This window comes from Gopherus evgoodei, chromosome 17 (assembly GCF_007399415.2).
Source record: "Gopherus evgoodei ecotype Sinaloan lineage chromosome 17, rGopEvg1_v1.p, whole genome shotgun sequence".
Taxonomy (NCBI): domain Eukaryota; kingdom Metazoa; phylum Chordata; order Testudines; family Testudinidae; genus Gopherus; species Gopherus evgoodei.
In genome coordinates this window covers 2,507,897-2,527,945 of record NC_044338.1, presented here as the reverse complement: position 1 = coordinate 2,527,945, position 20,049 = coordinate 2,507,897, and the positions used below count along the sequence as shown (strand labels likewise).

General features: G+C 65.3%; 1 protein-coding gene across 2 annotated transcripts; it reads right to left on the bottom strand.

Moving 5' to 3' along the window:
* Nucleotides 1-230: 230 nt before the first annotated feature.
* On the bottom strand, nt 231-18,706 carry ANKRD13B (ankyrin repeat domain 13B). 2 transcript variants are annotated; one of them, XM_030536640.1, is made up of 15 exons: nt 18,538-18,706; nt 9,917-10,052; nt 8,365-8,489; nt 8,073-8,118; nt 7,529-7,672; nt 6,593-6,782; nt 6,313-6,379; nt 5,828-5,909; nt 5,568-5,632; nt 5,308-5,438; nt 4,783-4,940; nt 4,303-4,455; nt 3,748-3,908; nt 3,145-3,221; nt 231-2,730 (listed from the first exon to the last, which is right to left on the bottom strand). In XM_030536640.1, the coding sequence occupies exons 1-15, from the start codon at nt 18,646-18,648 to the stop codon at nt 2,517-2,519; spliced, it is 1,860 nt and encodes a 619-aa protein (XP_030392500.1). In that variant the 5' UTR covers nt 18,649-18,706; the 3' UTR covers nt 231-2,516. The 2 variants fall into 2 exon arrangements, with proteins under 2 accessions (XP_030392500.1, XP_030392499.1); XM_030536639.1 differs by having other exon boundaries at nt 5,568-5,635; nt 18,538-18,704.
* Between the last annotated feature and the right edge of the window lie 1,343 nt (nt 18,707-20,049).

Below are 20,049 nucleotides of genomic sequence, written 5' to 3'. Positions count from 1 at the left end.
CCTACTTCCTGAGTGGCTGGCACGCTGCACCGTGGGCAGAGCACCCGAGTGGGGCTGGCGCTGCATTGCCAGCAGTCACTACACCAGGTGTCTCTGGGGACCGAGGGGTAGCCAAGGTCCCTGCTTGGCTGCCATCAATCAAGCCAAACCCATGTGCCCGGCTGTGCCCTACCGCCAGGGCCTGAGCCAGGCTTGGGGCCCCCTCCCCACCTTCTCATGGAGCCAGCATCTAAGAGACAAATGTAAAGACTTTTATTGGTGTCCACCGTGATCACAGCCCGTGGGCCTGGCCCCCCCCCCAGCTGTGCCCACACGCCCCAGCCCCTGCTGTATAGTTGGTTTGTGTGTCAGGGGGTGTTGTGGGCAATTAAGGTCCCTGCCCCGTCAGCTTTGGGAGCGAGCCAAGTGCCCGCTGCTGCCCTGGGTTGTGTGTGATGGCTGCTCGCCAGGCGGCACGTCCCCTCAGGTGGGGGATGGCCTGCCAGCTGTGTTCACCAGGCCGCCCCCCCTGCGCTGGCATGCCTGGAAGTCTGTCCTCTGCGCAGACCGAGCGAAGCCCAGTGCCCCCAGCCTGGCACAGGGAGGGCCTGGGCCCTGTCTCAGCACAGGGCTGCTGTGTTCTCGGGGGCGGGGGGACACGGGGGGTTAGCACCATTTGACGTAAGGTTCCTCTGGGGGTTAGGGCCCTGTGTGAGGCGTGTGCACTGTGGGGAGCTGCAGGGGGCACGAGGGGACCCCTCAGCCCAGGCCATGGGGCTGCAGCGGGCGGGCTGGGAGGGACCGCAGCATGGGGCCTGGGCCTGGCAGCAGAAACCTGCGGCTGGGCTCAGGGGGTGCTCCCGGCTCAGCCCCCACTCCTCGCCCGGGGCTCACTTGAGAGCTCGGGGTGCTCCCGGCTCAGCCCCCCACTCCTCGCCCAGGGCTCACTTGAGAGCTGGAGGGCCGGCAGGGGGCAGTGGGGCTCCCTGTCCTAATGATGGTGTTGGCAGACACCCCCCGGCCTGGGGTGCAGTGCTGCCCAGGCAGAGATACCTGCCCCCACTCCCCATAGTTCAGGAGTTGGCTGGATCCTGGTGCGTGGGGTGCCCTGGGGCTGGGGGGGTAGCAGTGCTGGGCTGTCAGTGCTTCCTCTGGGGCATGGCTCCTGGGCAGGGGGTGGGAGCTGCTCCCTCCCCCCACTAGCCGGCTTTGGTTCATGCCCACCCTAAGTGTGCTGGCAAGGGGCTGCCTGCGCAGCACCCCCATGGGGCTGGGGAGGGCGCGAGCTCGGCACAGTCCTGGTGTGGGCTGCTCCCTGGCAGGGCCGGGCTGGTGGGGCTCTGGTTAGTGGCAAAGCGGCCGGCACCCTGCCGGCCTGGCCTGGCTCCTGGCTAAGTGCACTTGATGCTGTATCGGTGCCACGGTGCCCGGGACTGGCGCATGCTGAGACGGCAGCAGAAGGGGCTGGTGCCTACAGCTGGAGGGGGCTCAGCAGGGAAGGTAGCAGTTACCTGCCCTGTGCCCACCTCCCTATGGGCTCCCTGGGTGCTAGTCTCACCAGTCCTTCCAGCCCCCATCCCCAGCTCTGGCACTGCCAGAGCCCAGCAGGCAGGGCTGGCGCTGCTGGTTCCCCAGCCCAGCTCCTGGGGGCAGCCCTGGGGCGAGGCAGGAAGGCAGGGCCTGGCACACGCAGCCTCACGGCAACCCCCCCCCGCTCCCTCCCCATGGAAGTGAATGTGTCACTGGCAGTGCCAGAGCCCCAGGGAGCTGGGCAGTGTCCCTGGGTTGAAGACTTGGGGGCATCTGTGAGCCCATAGTGGGGTGCAGGGGGTGTGCAGCTGGGCCCTGCCCTTGCTGTGGGTCACGGGGCAGGAGGCTCAGCTGCCGGGGGAGGGGAGGGGCAGGGTAAGGGGCCCAGTCCAGGCACCGTGAAGTGGGGGGGAAGCAGATCCTGGTATCACCACACAGCAGCATTCCTGCTGCCCTGTGCAGCTCACCCCATCCAGCCCTGCCTCTGGGCCCCGCACCACTTAACTAGCACCCTCCCTTCCTGCCCCTCTGCCCCCCCAGTTCTGCTGGTGCCCCCCCCCCGCCGCCTCGGGCTCTCCACCCCCTCCCTGCGTTTCCAGCTTTTGCAGCTGGCTGTAGCTGGTGAGTTCCCGCCCACTGGGACTGGGCATGAGTAATGGGTCTGGAGGTGCCCCCTGCCTCGCAGCCCCGCCAGTCCTCCCCCACAGGGTTCTGGGCGTGGTGCCCTCTCCCCATTCTCCAAGCCCTGCCCCACTCCCTCTGATGCAGCAGTCTCCTCATGGCGGGACAGCCCCTGCGTCCCCGGCAGTGTTCTTAGCATGGTCTCTAAATGGCTCAGTGCAATGGCATCTGCGGTGGGCCAGCGCTGGCACCTCTCTGCTCACGGGGGCATTGCTGGCTCAGGGAACGCCACTGCCCAGCGGCGGCCGCACCCACCCCGGCCATGTGCAGGGCCCCGGCTCAGCGCGAACTGGGCAGCAGCTGCAGGGCCCTTTGCAGGTGCTGGGCTACTGCTCGGTCAGCGAGAGCTGCAGGATGCGCCGCAGCTCCTCCTCCTCCTGCCGCGTGCGCCGTTCCGCCTCCGCCTGCTCCCGCGCCGACAGCTCCATGGCCAGGCGCAGCTGCTCGTCGTAGCTGTGGAACAGGGGGCTGGGTCCGCCGCTGCCCCCGCCCTGCTGCTGGGGGCTGGCCTGCCCAGGGGGAGGTGTGCGCTGGGGTGTCCTAGAGGGGGCAGGGGAACAGCAAAGGTGAGCGGGGGTCCTGGGAACACGGGTGCCAATGCTGAGCTGAGGCTGCTGCAGGGCCCTATGCCATTCCCAGCGCCTGGCTATGGGGGGGGCTAAGTGCCTGGGGCAGACAGGCACAGCAGCTCTCCGCCCCCAGCTGGGATGCTAGAGCCCTGTCGGTCATGCTGCAGGGTGGCCAGCTTCGTTACAGCTGGGGAAACTGAGGCACAGCCCGGGCAGGCCCTGGGGAGGGTCCCCTCCAGGTGGGGCTGCACACAGCTATGGAACAAAGCCATGGGGCTATGCTGTGTGCGGCCACTGGGCCGGGCGGGGCAGGCCAAACCCCCTGGCTCCAATGCCAGCCCCTGTGAGCCCTGACCCTGGCTAGGACTAGCCAGACATTACTAACCTGTCGCCTCGCCGGCCCTCCTGGGACAAGGGGTGTGTGCCCGGCTTGCTGTTGGTCAAAGCTTCCCAGATGGTCACCTGTAGATGGCATCACAGCATATTAACCCTTCACCTGCCACCTCCCCCCCACTCCCCAGCCTGGATGGCGCTTCCTGGGGCCTGGCATGGGGAGTTAGGCCGAGACCCAGGGCGTGGCAAGAGAGCACAGAGGAGACATTTATCCCAGCAGGCACAGGGCCCCACCACCAGCTCAGCTGCAGGAGCCCTGGGAACACTGATGCTGCCCGATATGTGCCAGCGTCAAGGCGGAGCAGGGGAGGATCCGCCCCGAGCTGCGGGTGGCAGTGTGGGGCTGCCCCGGGCCAGGCTGGCATGCAGAGCTGCATATGGGGCTCAGGGTGTCTGTGCTGCCCTTCTGGTGCCGTGGGGCCGGGACAGAAGTAATGCAAGAGCTGGTCCCCTGAAGTCCCGAGGCTGGTGCTCACCGCGCCCTGCACCCCACCGGTGCCCGGCAGAAGGGCCCCAGGAGCCAGGCACTGGGATGAGGCTGTTCCCGTCCCGTGACACCCGGTTGGCCCCGCAGCAGAGGAGGCGCGGAGCCCACCTGGTCGTACTCCGTGCCAGCCTCCAGCAGGCTCTGTTGGATGGCGAACTGCAGCAAGTCATCGTCCTCCTCGCGCATGGCGTCCCGCTGGCTGCCCAGCACGCTGTACCCAGGCGGGGCCTCGAACAGGGACGGGTCCATCTCACAAGCCCGGCAGGAGGCTGCGGGGACCAGACGTGCCTGTCACTGGGGGCGGGGACACAGCGCAGCATGCACCCCCTGCGGACTACACCCCCCAGCATGCACTTTGCTGGCTTGTGCCACAATGCATGCTGGGAGCTGCAGGCCCCACAGCTGTGCCTCCCTATTGAAGGGGAGGGCAGGTGCCAGCAGCACTGGGCGCAGCTGCTACTGGCCTCTCGGCTGGTCACCAATGGGGGGGCCAAGCCAGGTCCGGGGGGGCTGCTAATGTGCACAAGCCAAACTCCCCCTCCCTTATAAAGCCTGAGGGGGTGATGGGAGCATGGGGGGGGGCCTAGGGGGCTGGTGTGCAGGTAGCTCAGGATGCTGCAGCCCCCGGCCCCTCACCTGTCCCCCGGGGCAGGGACCACGTACCCAGGGAGCTGGAGCTGCTGACGCTGGAGGAGTCGCTGCTGGGCGAAGGTGCCTCGCTGCCAGAGCTGCGGCGCACGGAGCTGACGGGCTCGTCGCAGCCATTGAGGTTCCCGAAGGTGATGCGGGCGTTGAGGATGTGGAAGATGGGAATTTCTGGGAGGGGGAGAGAGTGGGCGCAGTGAGGGAGGTGCACCGGCAGGGCCCGGGGCTGGCAGTGCCAGGGCCAGGAGAGCAGCACATGCACCCACCCCCCTCCGTGGGGACCCGGGGCTGGCACACACAGTCTGCGGGCCCCTCAGGCACCTCCTGTGGGCGGCAGCCAGAGTCATACCTGGGCACTGGGGGCACAGGCCCAAGGGAGCCCCCAGTCATGGGGTGAGGGCACTGGCCAGAAGCTGGTGTCCATGTGGCACACCAGGGCCTGGTGCACGGAGCCCCCAGCGGCCGGATCACGGCAGGGCAGGGGTAGCACGGCCTCACCTATCTTGACGGGGAAGCCGGGCGGCAGGCGGAGCGTGATGAAATCCCGGAGCTTGGCGAAGAGCGCGTTGCTTATGGCCATGAGGTCGATGATCGGCGCCACCTGCTCGCACAGGGACAGTGGGTGATCCTCACACAGCCACAGCTTGGCCTTGAACCTGCAGCGGGGAGAGATGCCCACCAGAGCACGGGCCCCTGCCTGGCGCTGCCCCCCCCAGCACTGTGCCCAGCTCACAGGGCAGGTGCTGCCTGCTGCCCTGTGGGACAACACACACTCCTCACAGTCCGGGCAGCCTGCACTGCGGTCCCACGTGGGGAGCCCCAGGCAGACCCCGGGCGGATTCAAAGGGCTCTGGCCGTGCCCCTGCCCTGCCATTCTCTCCCAGATCAGCCTCCAGCCCGCTCCTGCTCTCTCTGCTCCAATCCCCTGCGGCAGTGAGTTCCACCTATCCCCAGCCTTCCCTCTCTTGCCAGGGGTCCCCCTCTGCCCCAGGCTTCCTGGCAGGGACTGAGGCCCCTCCTTACTTCTGCGTCTTGGTGGTGAGCTCCATGGGGCGCCCCATGTCTCTGCTGCCCAGCTCGAAGCCGGGGTTGAAGTACTCCTCGGGGGTGATGGCCGTGGGGTTGGTATGGCTCCGGGTCTGCGTGATCAGCGTCTGCGCCGGGACGAGCAAGGCCTCATTAGCCTGGCCAGGCTGGGGCTGCTCTGCCCAAACACTCGCCTCCCCTAGCTGCCAGGGCCATGCTGGTCCCAGAGCTGCCCCCCAGCTGAGCCCACTACTCACCCCATTGCTGGGCCCCACGTGCTGCTCGGCGATCCCCAGGAAGGACTGCAGTGGGGTCTTGCTGCCTGCTGAGAGATAAGGACAAAACACGGGGCAGTGACACCATCAGCTCCCCGGCTGGGGCAGGGCAGAGCCAGGGGCAGCACCAGGACCCGCCTGCCTCCCCCAGCCAAAGGCAGAAGGGAAAGCTATGGGGCTGCAGGGGCAGAAACAGGGCCTGTGGAGGTGGCAACCCCCCATCCCTCAGAACCGGCTCTTACCTTTGCTCTTGCCCTTGTGCTGGTCGGAAAGGTGCTCCGTCCGCGTCCGCGTGATCAGTTCCACGTTGAACGCGCCATAAACCTGCAGGGAGGAGCCCGAACGCCAGAGGCTGCAGCTCTCTCTGCCTCCAGAGGTCTGCTCCCGCCAGCAGCTGGGCTGGCAGAAGGGGGCACTGTCCCCAGGCTCGTCAAGCTGCTCCCCTGGCACCTGGGCCCTGGTTGGGAGCTAAGGTCCCATTCCCATGGCCCAGCCAAGCCTGGGGCATCGCGGCTCCATGCCCATCAAGGAGCCTTGGCTGGGGCCAGGCGAGCCATGGTGGCGAGGAGGCCAAGATGTGACCCTGCCTTTGTGCTGAGTCAGGTCCTGTCGTGGTTCCCCCTGCCCCTTCCGGGGCTGCGGAGGGGGCACTTGTCTCCCCCTGGCAGCCATCGCCCTGCTGCCCTGAGCCATTGGCAAGGCCACCCTGCCCCCGCCTGCCCCTCACCTTGGCCTCATACCCGTTCACCACCTCCGTCTTCTCGCTCCGCCAGCCCAGGAGCCCCGTCTTGTTCCTGATGGCGACAAGGCAGCCGTGAGCGACAGACCCCCGGGGGATTTACGCTCAGCCCCTCCCACCCTGTGCTGCCCCCCCCTCCCCCCGCTGCTGGCCCCCATCTGCCAGGCCCTGCCCAGAACCAGGGACCCGAGGCACCCATGGGTTGCAGCAGAAGTCACCTGCATCCCAGCCCCCTCCCCAAGCCTTCCCTTGCCCAGTGTGTGCCCACCTCTCGAAGGCGATGTTCTTGGTGTCCAGCTGCGTGGTGACGACGGGTGCGGTGAGCCGGCCCATCACCTGCTCCTCGGTGGGCTGCACAGCAGCCAGCAGGCCCTCGCGGTCGTGGCTGGCCAGTGCCAGCGTCTCGGAGTACACCACCTGCCGGTCGTGGTCGATCTCCAGCACCACAGCGCTGGTGTCTGCCAGGAGGAGGCCACGTCAGCACCCTGCGCCAGGGGGCTGCAGTTCTGGGGGGGGCTCCAGGCGGCGCAGGCTGGGGGCGTGTGCAGGCGGACATGTGCCAGGGGCCTTCCTGACTTTGCCAGTGCTGGATTACCAGCTGTGGCAGAGCCCCCTGCCCTGGTAGTGAGCAGGGGACAGGTGGGCTGCTCCCCCTCCATGGACATCAGCACCTCCCCCATTCATAACTGCCCCTCTGGCTGCATGAACCCCACGCGCCCCCTCCACGCTGCTGCGTCCACTTGCCAGCTTCAGGGTGCCATCTGGCGGGGTAGGCGTCTCCCTCATGCTACCTGGTGTCTAGACAGGGGCTTTTCACTCCTCCCGCCCAGCCAGCAGGATGAGACCTCTGCTATCCTCAAACCAGGGGAGCGGGCATCAGCCAGGGCATGGAGCACCAGCCCCCGGCCCGCAGGCTAAGCTGGGCCTTTCCCAAGTGTGTCTCAGCCAGTGGGCTCCCCCCACCATGCGCCCCAGGACCTCCAGCACAGGGTCACCCCAGTGACTGAGGCAGCACCTGTCCGGCTGCTGGGAGGTTGGAGGGCAGAGTCCCCTGAGGGGCCAGTGTGGCCTCCCGCTGCAATGAGATGGGCGTGTGCATTATCACCAGCCGGCGCCCACGGGCTGCACTGGGCAGGGCTGGGGGCTGTGCCCCTGCTGCCCCTGGAGCCTTCCAGCACTGCGCTGTGCCAGGGGCCACGCTGACCTTGTCCCCGGAAGACGAAGCTGCGGTTTCCCCGCTGCCAGGTCATGTGGTCGAAGCCGAGCAGCGTCGTGTCCACACGCAGGTTCTGGCCGCTCTTCCACACCTTGTAGGTGTCACTGGGGCAGATCTTGGAGACCAAGGGCACTGTGGGGAGGGAAACGTTAGGGGCAGCCCCCAACTCGTCAACTGCCTCGTGGGGCGCTGGGCGGGGGCGTCCCGCTGGCCTGGGCCCCATCGCTCCAGGGCCCAGGCACCCAGTTTGGACAGGAGCTAGAATCCCCCAAACCACCGCATGGCCAGAGCTCTCCACTACGGGGAGCAGGGCCGGGGGCCGGGCAGGTGAGGGGAGAGGCAGTGGGGTCCCCAGCAGGGAGGGGGTCTGGCAAGCAGCCCCTGGACCCAAGGGCTGCCTGGGGCTGTCACAGGTGTGGGGGAGCACTAGGGTCATGCAACGGGCGTCTGGGGACATGGGGCGGGTGGGGAAGCAGTGGGGCTTTGCCGCTTGTCCTGGGCCCAGCCTCCCGCTGGTGGCCCCAGAACTTACCCCAGCTGGTGAATTCCCATTTCATCTCCACGTAGAAATCCTGGGCCTGGGCAGAGGAGAGAGGCCGGGGTTGAGGGGCGCCCAGGATGCCCACGGGATCCCCTCACACCCAGCAGGGGCAGGGAGCCAGCAGTCCTTGGTGTGACCGTGTGCGAACTCTGCCAGCTTCCCCCTACATGGGGCTGGTGAGGGCACATGCAGCCCCCTGGGCAGGGGGTCACTGGCCCAGGAAGCACTGGCTCCCTGCAGTGGCCCAGGGTGGGAAGTGTGCAGGGGGACGGGCAGCCGGTACCTTGCGCAGCTTCTCCAGCAGGACGGGGATCCCAGCCAGGCGCTTGATGGCTCGCTGATAGTCGCGGTACCGCAGGACCAGCTGCACCAGCTCCAGGTCGCGGGTGCTCACCGCCTCTTGGAGCACTGGGGGGGCAGAGGGGGCATCAGGGGCAGCGGGCAGGGTCCCCTCTTCCCACATGACCAGGACAGCCAGCCCTGGGGAGGGCATCTGAGCAGGGCACCCAGCTCCAGACCAGGGAGGACCCTGGCCTGGGCCTCTGGCAGTGCCCCCAGGCGGAGCTGGACTCCTGCAGCTCTGTGAGGCCTGTGAGTTTGCTTCAGCTGGGGGGCCTCAGCATCAGCCATTAGGGACCCCTTGGAGCTGCCCCTCCCACCTGCCCCAAGCCACTGAAGGAGCACAGACTGGCTACCTGCCCATGGTGCTGGGGACAGACACCCCCTTGCACAGCACCTCCACAATGGTTGCCAGGAGACCTTGGGGCTGCTGGGGGGTGGTACTGAGGGGCTCCGGCCGAGGGGCTGTGGGTTGGGACTGGGTGCCACCGGCAGAGCTGTGGGAGGGGGGCAGGCGGGAGCCAGGGCTGGGCTAGCAGGGGCTGTGGGTTGGGATCAGTGTTCCCTCTAATTTTTTACATCCATGTGTGGAATGAATTTTGTTATAAGCACCAATATGGAGGTGCTGTGCGGCAGGGGTGGTGCCGAGGGGTTCATGGTGTGGGAGGGGGCTCAGGTCTGGGGCAGAGGGTTGGGGGATGAGGGCTCTGACTGGGGGTCTGGGCTCTGGGGGGGGCAGGGGATGAGGAGATTGAGATGCAGGAGGGGGCTCAAGGCTGAGGCAGAGGGTTGGGTGCAGGGGGGTGCAGGCTTTGGGGTGGGGCCAGGAATGAGTGGTTTGGGGTGCAGGCTGCCCTGGGGCTGCAGCGGGGAGAGAGGACTAACAGGGCTGGGCTGGGCTGAGTCGGGGCACCTCTCCCCACATGCACGGCCCTTGATAGCTTGCTGCATGGCCACACAGCTTACAGGGAATTTAGGTTGGGATTGGGGGCAGGGCTTGGCTGGGCTGGCAAGGGATTGGGGTTGGGAGTGAGGGGCACCGGCAGAACTGGGCTAGCAGGGGGCTGCAGGTCGGGAGTGAGGGGCACCAGCAGAGCTGGGGGGGCAGGGTTGGGCTAGCAGGGCGCTGCGGGTCAGAAGTGAGGGGCACTGGCAGAGCTGGAGGAGCCAGGCTGGGCTAGGGGCTCAGCGGAGCTGGGTAGGGGCACGGTGCCCACGTGGTCGTGCTCGTCAGCCCCCACCTGCACTGCACATTGACCTCCATGAATTCACTCCAGGTGCCCGGTTGCTCTGTCACACCTCCACCCCCCGTGCAGTGGAGCTGGTCTCACTCATCTCTCTTGCCCGTTAAGTGCCAGTCCCTGCAGACACCTGGCTCTGGTGCCTAGAAATGGCAGCGTCCCCAGGTGCCAGCCCCCGGCGCAGGAGAGGTGGGGCTGCTGTGGGCACTGGCTGTCAGTCGTCCCCCCCCTGGTGTCCTGGAGCCGCCCACCCACCTGTCCATCCGCTGCGGTTCTCTTTGCCCACGTCGGCTCCGTGCTGGAGCAGGACCCTGGCGCAGTCCAGGTGGCCCAGCGTGGTGGCGAGGTGCAGAGGTGTGCGGCCCCGCGGGTCTAGCTGCTCAATGTCCACCTGCCAGGAGAGCCCAGAGAGGGACTTATCTGGGGGTGAGCCAGGGACAGAGTTCGGGGGAGCAGCCCCAGCAGGCCCTTCTGCTGCTCCCAGCCGTCACCGCTTCTGTGGTGACCTGGGCCACCCGGTGTCTCAGTGCTCCAGTGGGGAGGTGAGTCCAACTGGGGTCTGAGAGCCACGTCCATGGGGCAGGTGGGGGAGGGCAGTGAGCTGCCCAAGGAACTGGCTGGCGAGAGGACCTGGCCTGGGAATTTGGGGTGCAGGCGCCTCTGGCCACAGCACAGCTCACTGCAGGCAGTTCAGGAGTAGGTGAGATTTGAGCCCCCAGGGCCCAGCCTTGGGCTGGGACCTGATCAGCCCCGGGGCAGCTGGAGCCTGTGCTGGTGCAAGTCGGGAGAGAGGATCCAGGCCCACAAGTGCAGCCCATAAGATTGGGGGTGAGTGGCCCTACCTGGGCCCTAGGGGGTCTCTGCTGCACTGTGGGGGGGAGGTAGCAGGGAAATCCCTGCAGCAGGGCTGGGAGGACTGACGACAGGGCACCTTGCCCGGGCAGGGAGGTGCTGCTGCTCCCTGTGAATGCCCCGGGGCCGTGCCAGCAGCACCATCCAGGGGGGCAGCTGCCCAGGGGGCCTGTTCTCTCTCCATGCCCAGCAAGGCCAGGGGAGTGTGATCGCTGGGGCTCAGTGAGGGGGTCCATGAGCCCCAGCCAGCCCTGCCAGCTGAGGAAAAGCTGAGCTGTTGGGGGTGGTCTCCTGTATTGGGGTCAGCGAAGACCATCCATCCCCTGCTCCCATCCTATCCCTGCTGCCCTGGACTGGCCCAGCCTGCATGCAGGGACTCAGCCCATGCCAGCTGGAAGAGCCCACATGGGCTCCTGTGCTCCAGCCGTGGGCACCCCATCCAAAGCTGCAGGGCAGGGGCTGGCGGCCTCAGGGATGTGGCCAGGGCAAGGCACCTCCCCCCCCAGCATATCTCCCCCTGCCTTCGGTGGAGAGCGGCACTCAGCCTCCTCGGCCCCTGGCTGGGGCAGACAAGGAGAGGCTGGGCATAGAGGACAGTGCTGGGCTAGCAGCCCCTGAGTTCCTGGGAGCTGGGCTGCGGGGCAGGATTCGAACCAGCACCCTGGTGGCTGGGCTCCCCCCTACACACACACACCAGGGGCAGCCCTGGCCCAAGCAGTGAGCTGATGCCGTTAGGTAGTGAGCTGGGGAGGGCATGGAGCCATCCTGGGCCCAGGACGGGAGAGCGGCGGAAAGGGTAATAGCAGCTTCTGCTGAGGAGAGACAAGCTGGTGAATCTGTCCAGAGCTCGGAGGAGCCCAAGCACTCAGCCCTGCCTCCTACAGCAGCTGGGCCAATACAGGCTGTAGCTGCCCCCGGCCTCCCTTGGTAAATCCACCGGCCTTTATTTGTAACCAATGCAATTTGCAAATTGACACCGTGGTTCCTCTTTGCTGCCTTGCTAGGCACTGGGTGCGTGGTAGTGGCCTGACGAGGGGATGGCTGGGGGCTCCCTCAGCCGAGCAGCAGTGGCACAGCGCAGCCCTGAGCACTCAGCCTCTGTGTCACATCCCCTGTTTCTGCCCCGGGTCACCCCAGCACTGCTGCACAGCAACTCATGTCCCTGTGTGCTCAGCATGCGCTTCCCTGCCCTCATGTGCCCCTGGCCTGTTATTTCCAGCCGCGGTACGCATGTCACGCCCAGCCAGACGTGCCAATCACGGCACTTCAGGCCATGTGAAATCCCCCTCCTGCTCTGAGGGCGTGCGACAGGGCGAGTGGGATCTGATGGACCCCCTGAGGCGCCTGGCTCTGCACCATGGGCCCTGCCACCGGGACTGCCTGGGAGCTGAGCACATGCCCCAGGTCTGTGGCTGAAGGCCTGGAGTGTGGGTACAGCTGGTGGCTCCTGCGCACATCCCCATCTCTGCCCCACACTCTCTTCGGTGGAGGGCAGCCGGGAGGGCTGCCAGTGCCCGCTGTGCCCGCTAGCACAAGGCTCCCGCTCTGTGGGCAGCTCCGTTCCCATCCCCCGCTGCCCCCCTTATCCCTTCCCACTGAAAGCCCAACGGTGTCCCCGGGGGAGCACCTGTCATGTCCATTTCCTGCCTGGCTGCCGAGCCGGCTGCGCAGGAAAGCTCATGCCACACTGAGGAGATGATAAGTTGGGTTTGCCGGGTCAAGGGACAGCTGGGCCAGCGTCCAATTCCCAGTGGGGGCAGAGGACGGGAGCTCATGTGAGTGCCGTGCTAGGAGCCAGGCTGGGGATGGTGTGGGGTGCCAGGCCATAGGAGGCATGGGAGAGGGGGGTTGACACACACCCTGCAGAGCCTGTGCCGGGATGGAGGGGAGCCCAGCAGCACCCCCATTGGCGGGCACAGCAAGCCCTGCTCAAGGGGCAGTCCTGACTTCAGCCCTCCAGCCGCTCAGAGAGATGGGCCTGACTGCAGGTTCCGGGCCCATCTCCGCTGCCCACCCTGACATGGGGCAGTGGTGTAGTGCGGCACTGAAAGGGTTAGTGGCACCTGGCCTGCAGGCCTCTGGGCCAGGCCAGGTGAGCTGCTGGGAGCCCACTGGCTAGAGACGCCGGGCTCACAGGTGCCAGCTGTTTCCTGAGCATGCCCTGCCCCCTGGGCCGGTTCTGCACGCAGTGGGGAGTGGGAGAGGCAGCCCAGGTAGTGCCTGGCCCGGGGGGGGTATCAGTGCCCCGGGGGTGCGGTGCTGGATTGGCCCCCGGCTGGAAGCTGGTGCCCGGCAGAGCTGTGATGTGATGGGGCTGCACGTCTGGAGGTGGGAGTTGAGCGGCTCTGGGCCAGCATCTCCTTCAGGCCCCCTCCGCCCGCCCCCGGCTAAAGGCACAGGGGCCCTGAGAGAAGGCCTTGAGTTTGGGAGACCCCCCTCCGGGGAGCAGCGGGGGATTGCAGGTTGGAATGAGGGGCATTGGCTGGGGGGCCCCAGTGCCTGACTTGGGTGAGGTGGGCCCCCCCCCTTTCCTGGCAGCTCTGCCACAGGGAGGCTCCCTAGGAGGGGAGGGGGGGGTTACAAGGTTGCTTGGAGACAGCCTCTCCCTGGAGTCCCTCCCCCACCAGTGCTAATTGCACCATACTCCTTTGCCAGACACCAGCTCCCAGGGGCCGATTCTTGTTGCTGAGAGAAACTGTAACCCCCTGGGGGGGCAGGGAGGGGCAGCTCCACTGCTGCAAGGCTGCCCAGCCCCCCACCCACGGTGCCCTAGTGCTCCGGGGCGTCTGTGCCCGGAGAGGAGCCCCCCAGCTCAGAGCCGTGCCAGGGGCCAAGGGGTGGCAGACAGCACCAGCTGGTCCATGGGCTGGCACAAACAGCTCCCGCCTCATCCCCCAGCAGCTGCCCCAGGCTCCCTGGGAGCAGCCAGTGGGGTCGGGTGCTGCCAGCGAGGCGGGGGCATCTCCCACAATCCCCCCCAGGGAGCAGAGCTCAGCCATCCCCTGCCATGCACCTTGGAGGTGCCCCAGTCACAACACTGGGGAGGGAGGCGCTGCGAGGGGTCTCAGCCTTGCCCTGACGCTCAGGTCTGACCTCCCCATGCCCTGGTTCCTGCCCCCCACCTCAGTGCTTCCCATTCACACGCCAGCTGGATCCAGCTGTTAACAGCCCCATGCGCTGCTCCTGCCAGCCCCCCAGACCCACACCGTCCCTCCTGGCCCAGCCATGGCCTCCCCTCCACCCTGCCCACCTTGGGTGGCAGGGGCCTGGCAAACGCAGCTGTCCCAGCAGAGGGGCACGGCACACAGTACTGAGACGCAGGCACTGCCGGGGTGCCCCAGGAACAAAACTGGTTCTGGAAGCGGCACCTCCAGTGTAGCGGGAGCAGGCGCGTTAATTAAACGCTCTCCAAGGTGATCGCTCGCTGGCTCTTAATTGCTCTGATGAAAAGGGCTCTAACTAATGAAAGAAAACACACACATGCCAGCCCTCCAGCTGGGAGCTGGTTAATGCAGCTTCCCCCCACCCCCAGCTGCGGGGTCAGGGCTTTCCTGGGGGGGTGCCCAGTGGGTGCTGCCCCAGGGAGGGGATGGGACACGGGGCCCTTACTGTGGACCAGGAACCAAAGCTGGCTCTTGGTGCCTTGGATGTAAATCCAGAGTCACCCCATTTACACCAGGGTGATAGATCAGGACTTAAATGGCAGCAGAAGCTGGGTGAATGGCAGCACCAAGTGCTAATGCCCAGGCTTCCCACCCAGCCAGCTCTGTGCTCCCAGGCGTTCCCCCCACCCAGCGCCACCTGTGCCTCCCCTGCTCACAGCGCTGCTGCTGCCTGGGCCCCAGGCCAGGGTCTGTGCAGCACCCGACTTGCATTGCCTGGGGTGGTGAGTTCCTGAGGCAGCCACCTGGCTCCAGCCCCAGCTCATGGCTAGTGAGTGGCAGTGTCTCTTGCCCAGGCACCAGGAGGATGGGGACTCGGCAAAGCAGGTTTGTGTGGCCAGATAAGATCAGCAATCTTGGCTGCAGGGAAGGATGAACTGCAGAAGGGCAGCGGATATTAGACACGTCAAGTGGCCTCAGTAGGCCATGGTAGCAGAGAGAGGGGTGTGTGTGTGTGTGTGTGTGTGTGTGTGTGTGTGTGTGTGTGTGTGTGTGTGTGTGTGTGTGTGTGTGTGTGTGTGTTAGTTACAGGCCATGCAGCAGAGAGAGGGGGTGTGTGTGTGTGTTAGTTACAGGCCATGGCAGCAGAGAGAGGGGATGTGTGTGTGTTAGTTACAGGCCATGGCAGTGGAGAGAGGGTGTGTGTGTGTGTGTGTGTGTGTGTGTGTGTGTGTGTGTGTGAGTTACAGGCCATGGCAGTGGAGAGAGGGGGTGTGTGTGTGTGTGTGTGTGTGTGTGTGTGTGTGTGTGTGTGTGTTAGTTACAGGCCATGGCAGTGGAGAGAGGGTGTGGGTGTGTGTGTGTTACAGGCCCTGCACTGCCAACCAGGCAGAGGGACTCGTTCATCAGGCATTACCTGCTGGCTCCCCGCACGTCCATGTGTCTTCACAGCCGGGCAAGTTAGGAGGAGCCCAACCGCCAGCAGAACAGGGGGGCTGGGACTGTTCATAACTCATCACACCTCCAGGATGGGGTTCCTCAGGGGGAGGGTGGCAGGCTCCTCAGGGGGGAGGGGGCCGGAGGCTCTGTCCAGAGCCATGAGCACAGACACGGCGGCCCTGCCTACCCCAGGGCCCTGAGGCTGGGTCGCAGATCCCCACTGCCCCCCTACACACACTGAACTGACTCTGCCTTCCTGCAGGGCTGCTAAGGGCCAGCCTTTGCCAACGGGCAGCAGGGGACAGCTGGCTTCAGAGGGCACCAATCACCGTGCCCGCCAGGAAAAAGAAAGGGTGCTGACAAGGGCCTGGGGAGGGGTCACTGCAGAGTTCATCCTGCAGCCTGAGATGCCAGTTTCCATTGGCAGGCACTTGGGGCTGTCCCAGTGCCAGCTGGGCAGTGCCAAGGGGGAAAAAGAAACTGTTTGTGACTCCCACTGTTCAATCCACAGGCGCTGCTCTGGCTCCCCTCAATCAGAGTGGCCATGCCAGCCGGCTCCAGCCCAGCCTGCCCTTCAGTGCCAGCCAGAACCTGCCTCAAGTGAGTCGAGCTGCATCTCTGGTCCCCACCCCCCAGCTGGCCAAGGGAGCTCTGCCCATGACGCGGGTGTAGCCCGGTGAGGTCTCCCTGCAGCTGGCAGTGCAGGCCTGGCTCCCCTCGGCTTGTGCCTGGGGAACTCAAGCTCCAGGGCCATCCCCACTGGCCGACCCGCCCAAGCAAGAGCTGAACGTGCCCTCGGGCTCAGCTCCACGTTCTGCTCCCTTCCCCACCCCTGCCCCAAACAGTTGCTCCGTGAGCCCTGCCTTGCCCCCTTCCGGTAGTGCTCGCAGTAGCCTCCGGAGGAGCCCAGGGGTGTTTGCTGGACGGCGGCAGAAGTGCCAGATGCGGAGCAGGCAGGTTGCCCTGTGGCAGGCAATGGTACAGGAAGGCCCAGTTGCCTTGGAGCGATTGGAGTGAGGCTCGGGGGCTGTATGGTGGGCTGTGTTTTGGGAGAGGCCGGACGTTTCGACAAGACAGGCGCAGCCAGACATTCTGGGCAGGATGCAGGCGATGCTGGGCGTGATCAGACAGGGTGATCACACGCCCGCCATGGACCGGAGACCCTGCTCGGACCTGCTGCTGGCGCTATCCAGCTTAACACTGCAGGCCGCCTGAAGCCGAGAGTGACACTCTGAGCCCTCCAGCTGGGCCCTGCGCAGGGCTCTCCTGGGCACCAGGGGCAGGGTATTTTTCTCCCTCAGAATAAGCCGACCTCCAGCCCAGGCAGCTCCTACCAACCAAACCCTCGTTTTACTGCTGCCTCTTCCAACCATGTCACAGAAAATGAGGAGAGACCTCGTGCATCTTGGAGAATTTTTCCTTCAGAGGAAAAGCCGCTGTGACATTCCAAAGACGTAAGTTATCAAGTGAGGCGTAAAAATCCCCCTTGCTCGCCTGGTCCGTTCTGGGCACGGGGAAATGGCCTGCACACACTTCTTCAACTTAGCTGAGATCTCCGCCTCCCCGAGCTGCTGCTAAAAATGACCCTGAATTACAAGTGAAATAAAACGCAGGAGATTCCCCCACAGGCTGCTCTGATCAGGAAAGAGGAGAAAACAGGAGCTCACACGACACGTGGCATCTCCATTTCCATGCAAATCACAATTAGGCCAGGATGTCTCCACAGCTGCCTGCTACAATACAGACGGGTGTGGCACCAGCCAGTTAAGGTAAAGAAAAGCCTTGCGGCCATAGCAAATATCCCAGCCAGAAGAAGATGCGTCAGAGGCGGGTGTACGTCTCACTGTAAAAACAAAGGGCCTGATTCTGCAAGGTACTGGGTCCTCTTGGCTCCCAGTACCTGGGCACCAGCAGGATCTGCAAACCAAGGCATCATCACACACTTCACACAACTTCAGCCACAGGGAGTTGTGCCCTGGCACAGAACGGGCAGGCAAAGGAGGAGTTGGGATGCCCGAATGCAGAACTGCCTGGGGTTTGCCGTTTTCCCCACAACACCATACTGCTCTTGTAACGGAGCCAGCGTTGTGCTGCTGGGGGTGGGTGGGGGTTAATCAGTTGAATAACAGTGACAAAGAACCCCAATCCCCCCCCCAGCTGGTAAATTCATATTTCAACACTGTGGAAACCCAGCTTAATTATCTGCCGGGCCAGCGGCTCCAGGAGCTCTCACTCTCTGCCCGTGCCCAGGGCAAGCCATGCCGGAACGCAGTCCTGACACGCACGCTGCCCGTTTCCCAAGGTCCAGGTCCTTGCTCTTAGCAGGCGTTGTTTTCACCACAGCAGAGGCACCTCCAGCTACTCCAGATTACTTGTGAGGCAAAACGTATATCGAGTGTCCCTAACAAACCAGGTTGGAGAGGGAAGGAGGAAGAGGGGCCAGTGGCCTACCGCTCCTCTCCTCCTAGCACCCCGAGGTTTCAATGAGTCTTAGCACCACGCTGTGAGTTTCAACCCAGCCCAAGGGAAATACTGACCAGCTTCCACTGAAATTCACTGGGATTTGGGTGTGGATTCCTGTAGGCCCAGGCAAATCAAAGCCTCAGGTGCGAGGTGATCCTTGGGAGCCTCATGAAGGGGACTGCACGCTCTGAGGCCAGAGGGAATGTATGTGCCATGGGATCTCCCCGTGCCAGCCGACTGACACGGGAACTGCTCCGGTCCCATGGTGACGGGCACTGGCACAAAGCCCTTAGGAAGTTACCAAGCTCCCACACCCAGGGGGTGTCTGGATGGGAAAAGGTGGCAGACTATCACCGAGGGTGGCCACCATCCCCCACAGGCCATAAGCCGGGTGCTGAGCCATCTCAGTGGCTGGGCTCCTGACAGAGGTGAACCAATCAGTCCCGAACTGGCCCTGCTCTGCGCCTCTTTCTTTAGGCCTCGAGTACCCCGGCCCCGGGATGTACCTCTCTGCAAATACTCGACACCCCAGGGTGCAAAAAGCCAGCACCCAGGGACGCCCACCCTGCAGTGCTTTGCCTGGTGTTTCAGGATTTCTGTCAGCTGCTTTCCACGCTGGCTCTGGCCATGGCACAACACCCAGTGCCTGGATCCCCTGGCCCATGGGCAGTTTCTGGGGAGAAGGGCTTGGGGGGGGTCCAATCATACAGCAGGATCCCCAGCCCTCTCCTCAGCTCCCGTCTGGCACCACTGCGCTGTTCCCTACCCCAAGCCTGAGCGGGCCAAGGGCCAGCATGGCAAGGCAAAGGCCCCGCTCCCGCTCCTCCAGGCCCACCGCCGCGGGAGCTTCCTGCACCGCCCGGCAAGGGCCCTGCCGGCTGAGCCGGGAGCCGGGGAAGCCCTGCTGCAGACACGTTCCCAGGGATGCTGTGGGGCGGGGGGAGTCTATTGCATCAGTCCCCCCCCCAGCACCGTCCCGGGCTGAGCCGAGGATGGTCGGTGCCCCGCGGCCGGACCCACCTGCTGGGTGCTGAGCTCCCGGTCCAGCTCGCGGGCGCGGTTGTGCCAGACCAGGCGGTGCAGCGGGTACCTGCCCTCCGGCCCCTTCCCGGCCGCGGAGGCGGCGATCATCCTGTCGCCACGCCGGCTCCGACGGCGCAGGGGCGCGGGGCTGCGGGCGGCGCGGGGAGGAGGCTGGGGCTGCAGAGGCATGTGGCTGGGAGGGGATCTCCGGCGCGCCGGGCCCGGGTCCGGGGCTCCCCGGGAGGGGGGCGCTGCAGCTCCAGCGCCGAGCGCCGGGCCCCAGGCAGCGCTGCGCGCTCCGCCCGCGCACACAAAGGGCAGCGCCCGGCCGCGCCGCGCAGCGCCGCGCTCCCCCGGAGCAGCAGGAAGCGGCGCGGGCTGCCCACGGGCGCGGAGCCCCAGCGGCCTCCCCGGCCCCGGCCCCGGCCCCGGCATGGCCCCCGCCCTGCTCCGCTCCGGGACCAGCCCCGCCGGCTGGAGAGCTCCGGGCCGCGGCCTGGCGGCGGGGCCTGATGGGAGCTGTAGTCCCCAGCCGGGCCCCAGGCTCATCTTCCTCCCTCCTCGACCAGGGGCTGCCCCGGCTTCTCCTTCCCGCACTGCCCCGGCCGTGGCCATGGCCTGCCCTGGCTCCGCTGGGCCTGCAGCCACCATGCTCTGCCCCTGGCAACGTCGGCTCAGTGCTCTGGTGCCAGCCGGGTGCCCCATCTCAGAGCTGGGGCACTGGGCACTAGGGGCCAGCCCAGGGTGATCAAACAGTAAATGTGAAAAATTGGGATGGGGGTGGGGGGAATAGGAGCCTGTATAAGAAAAAGACCCAAAAATCGGCACTGTCCCTATAAAATCGGGACATCTGGTCACCCTAGGCCAGCCCCTCGTCCGTGCCTCCGGGCCGTGTCATGCCCTGCTCCTCCAGTGAGACAGCACCTGCCCTGCTACCACGGAGGGCCTGGGCTTCCACCTGGCCCCCAGGACACCTCTCCTACCTCTTGCTATGTCACTGGTAGCCCATGTACCACGGCCACTGGCTCCTCCCCAGCACTGCAGAGAAAGCTGTCTGCTGGACTTCTGGAGACATCAGGACAGACTTATGTGCAGTGCTTGGAGGAGCCACTGGTCTCAGTATGTGTAGGTAGGAGAGGGGTCCTGCCAGCCAAATTTAGGCTGCTAGTTTTAGAGGTTGAAGTGCAGGACCTCCATGGTAGCATTCCCTGAAATGCTCTCAGTTCCACACCCAGGGCCAGCCAGCCAGGCAGAACTGCGGGGTCTCAATGCATGGAGGAGACAATGGTGTTTGGAGGAGGGATTTAGGTTTGTTAGAAACTGGGGAACCTTTTGGGAAAGGAGGAGCCTATTCAGGAAGGATGGGCTCCACCTAAACCAAAACAGAACCAGATTGCTGGCATGGAACATGTAAAATGTTGCAGAGGAGTTTTTAAAAGAAGGGCTGGGGGAAAGCCAAAAGGTGCAGAGGAGCACATGGTTAAGGGGATACTCTGCATCCTCATAAAG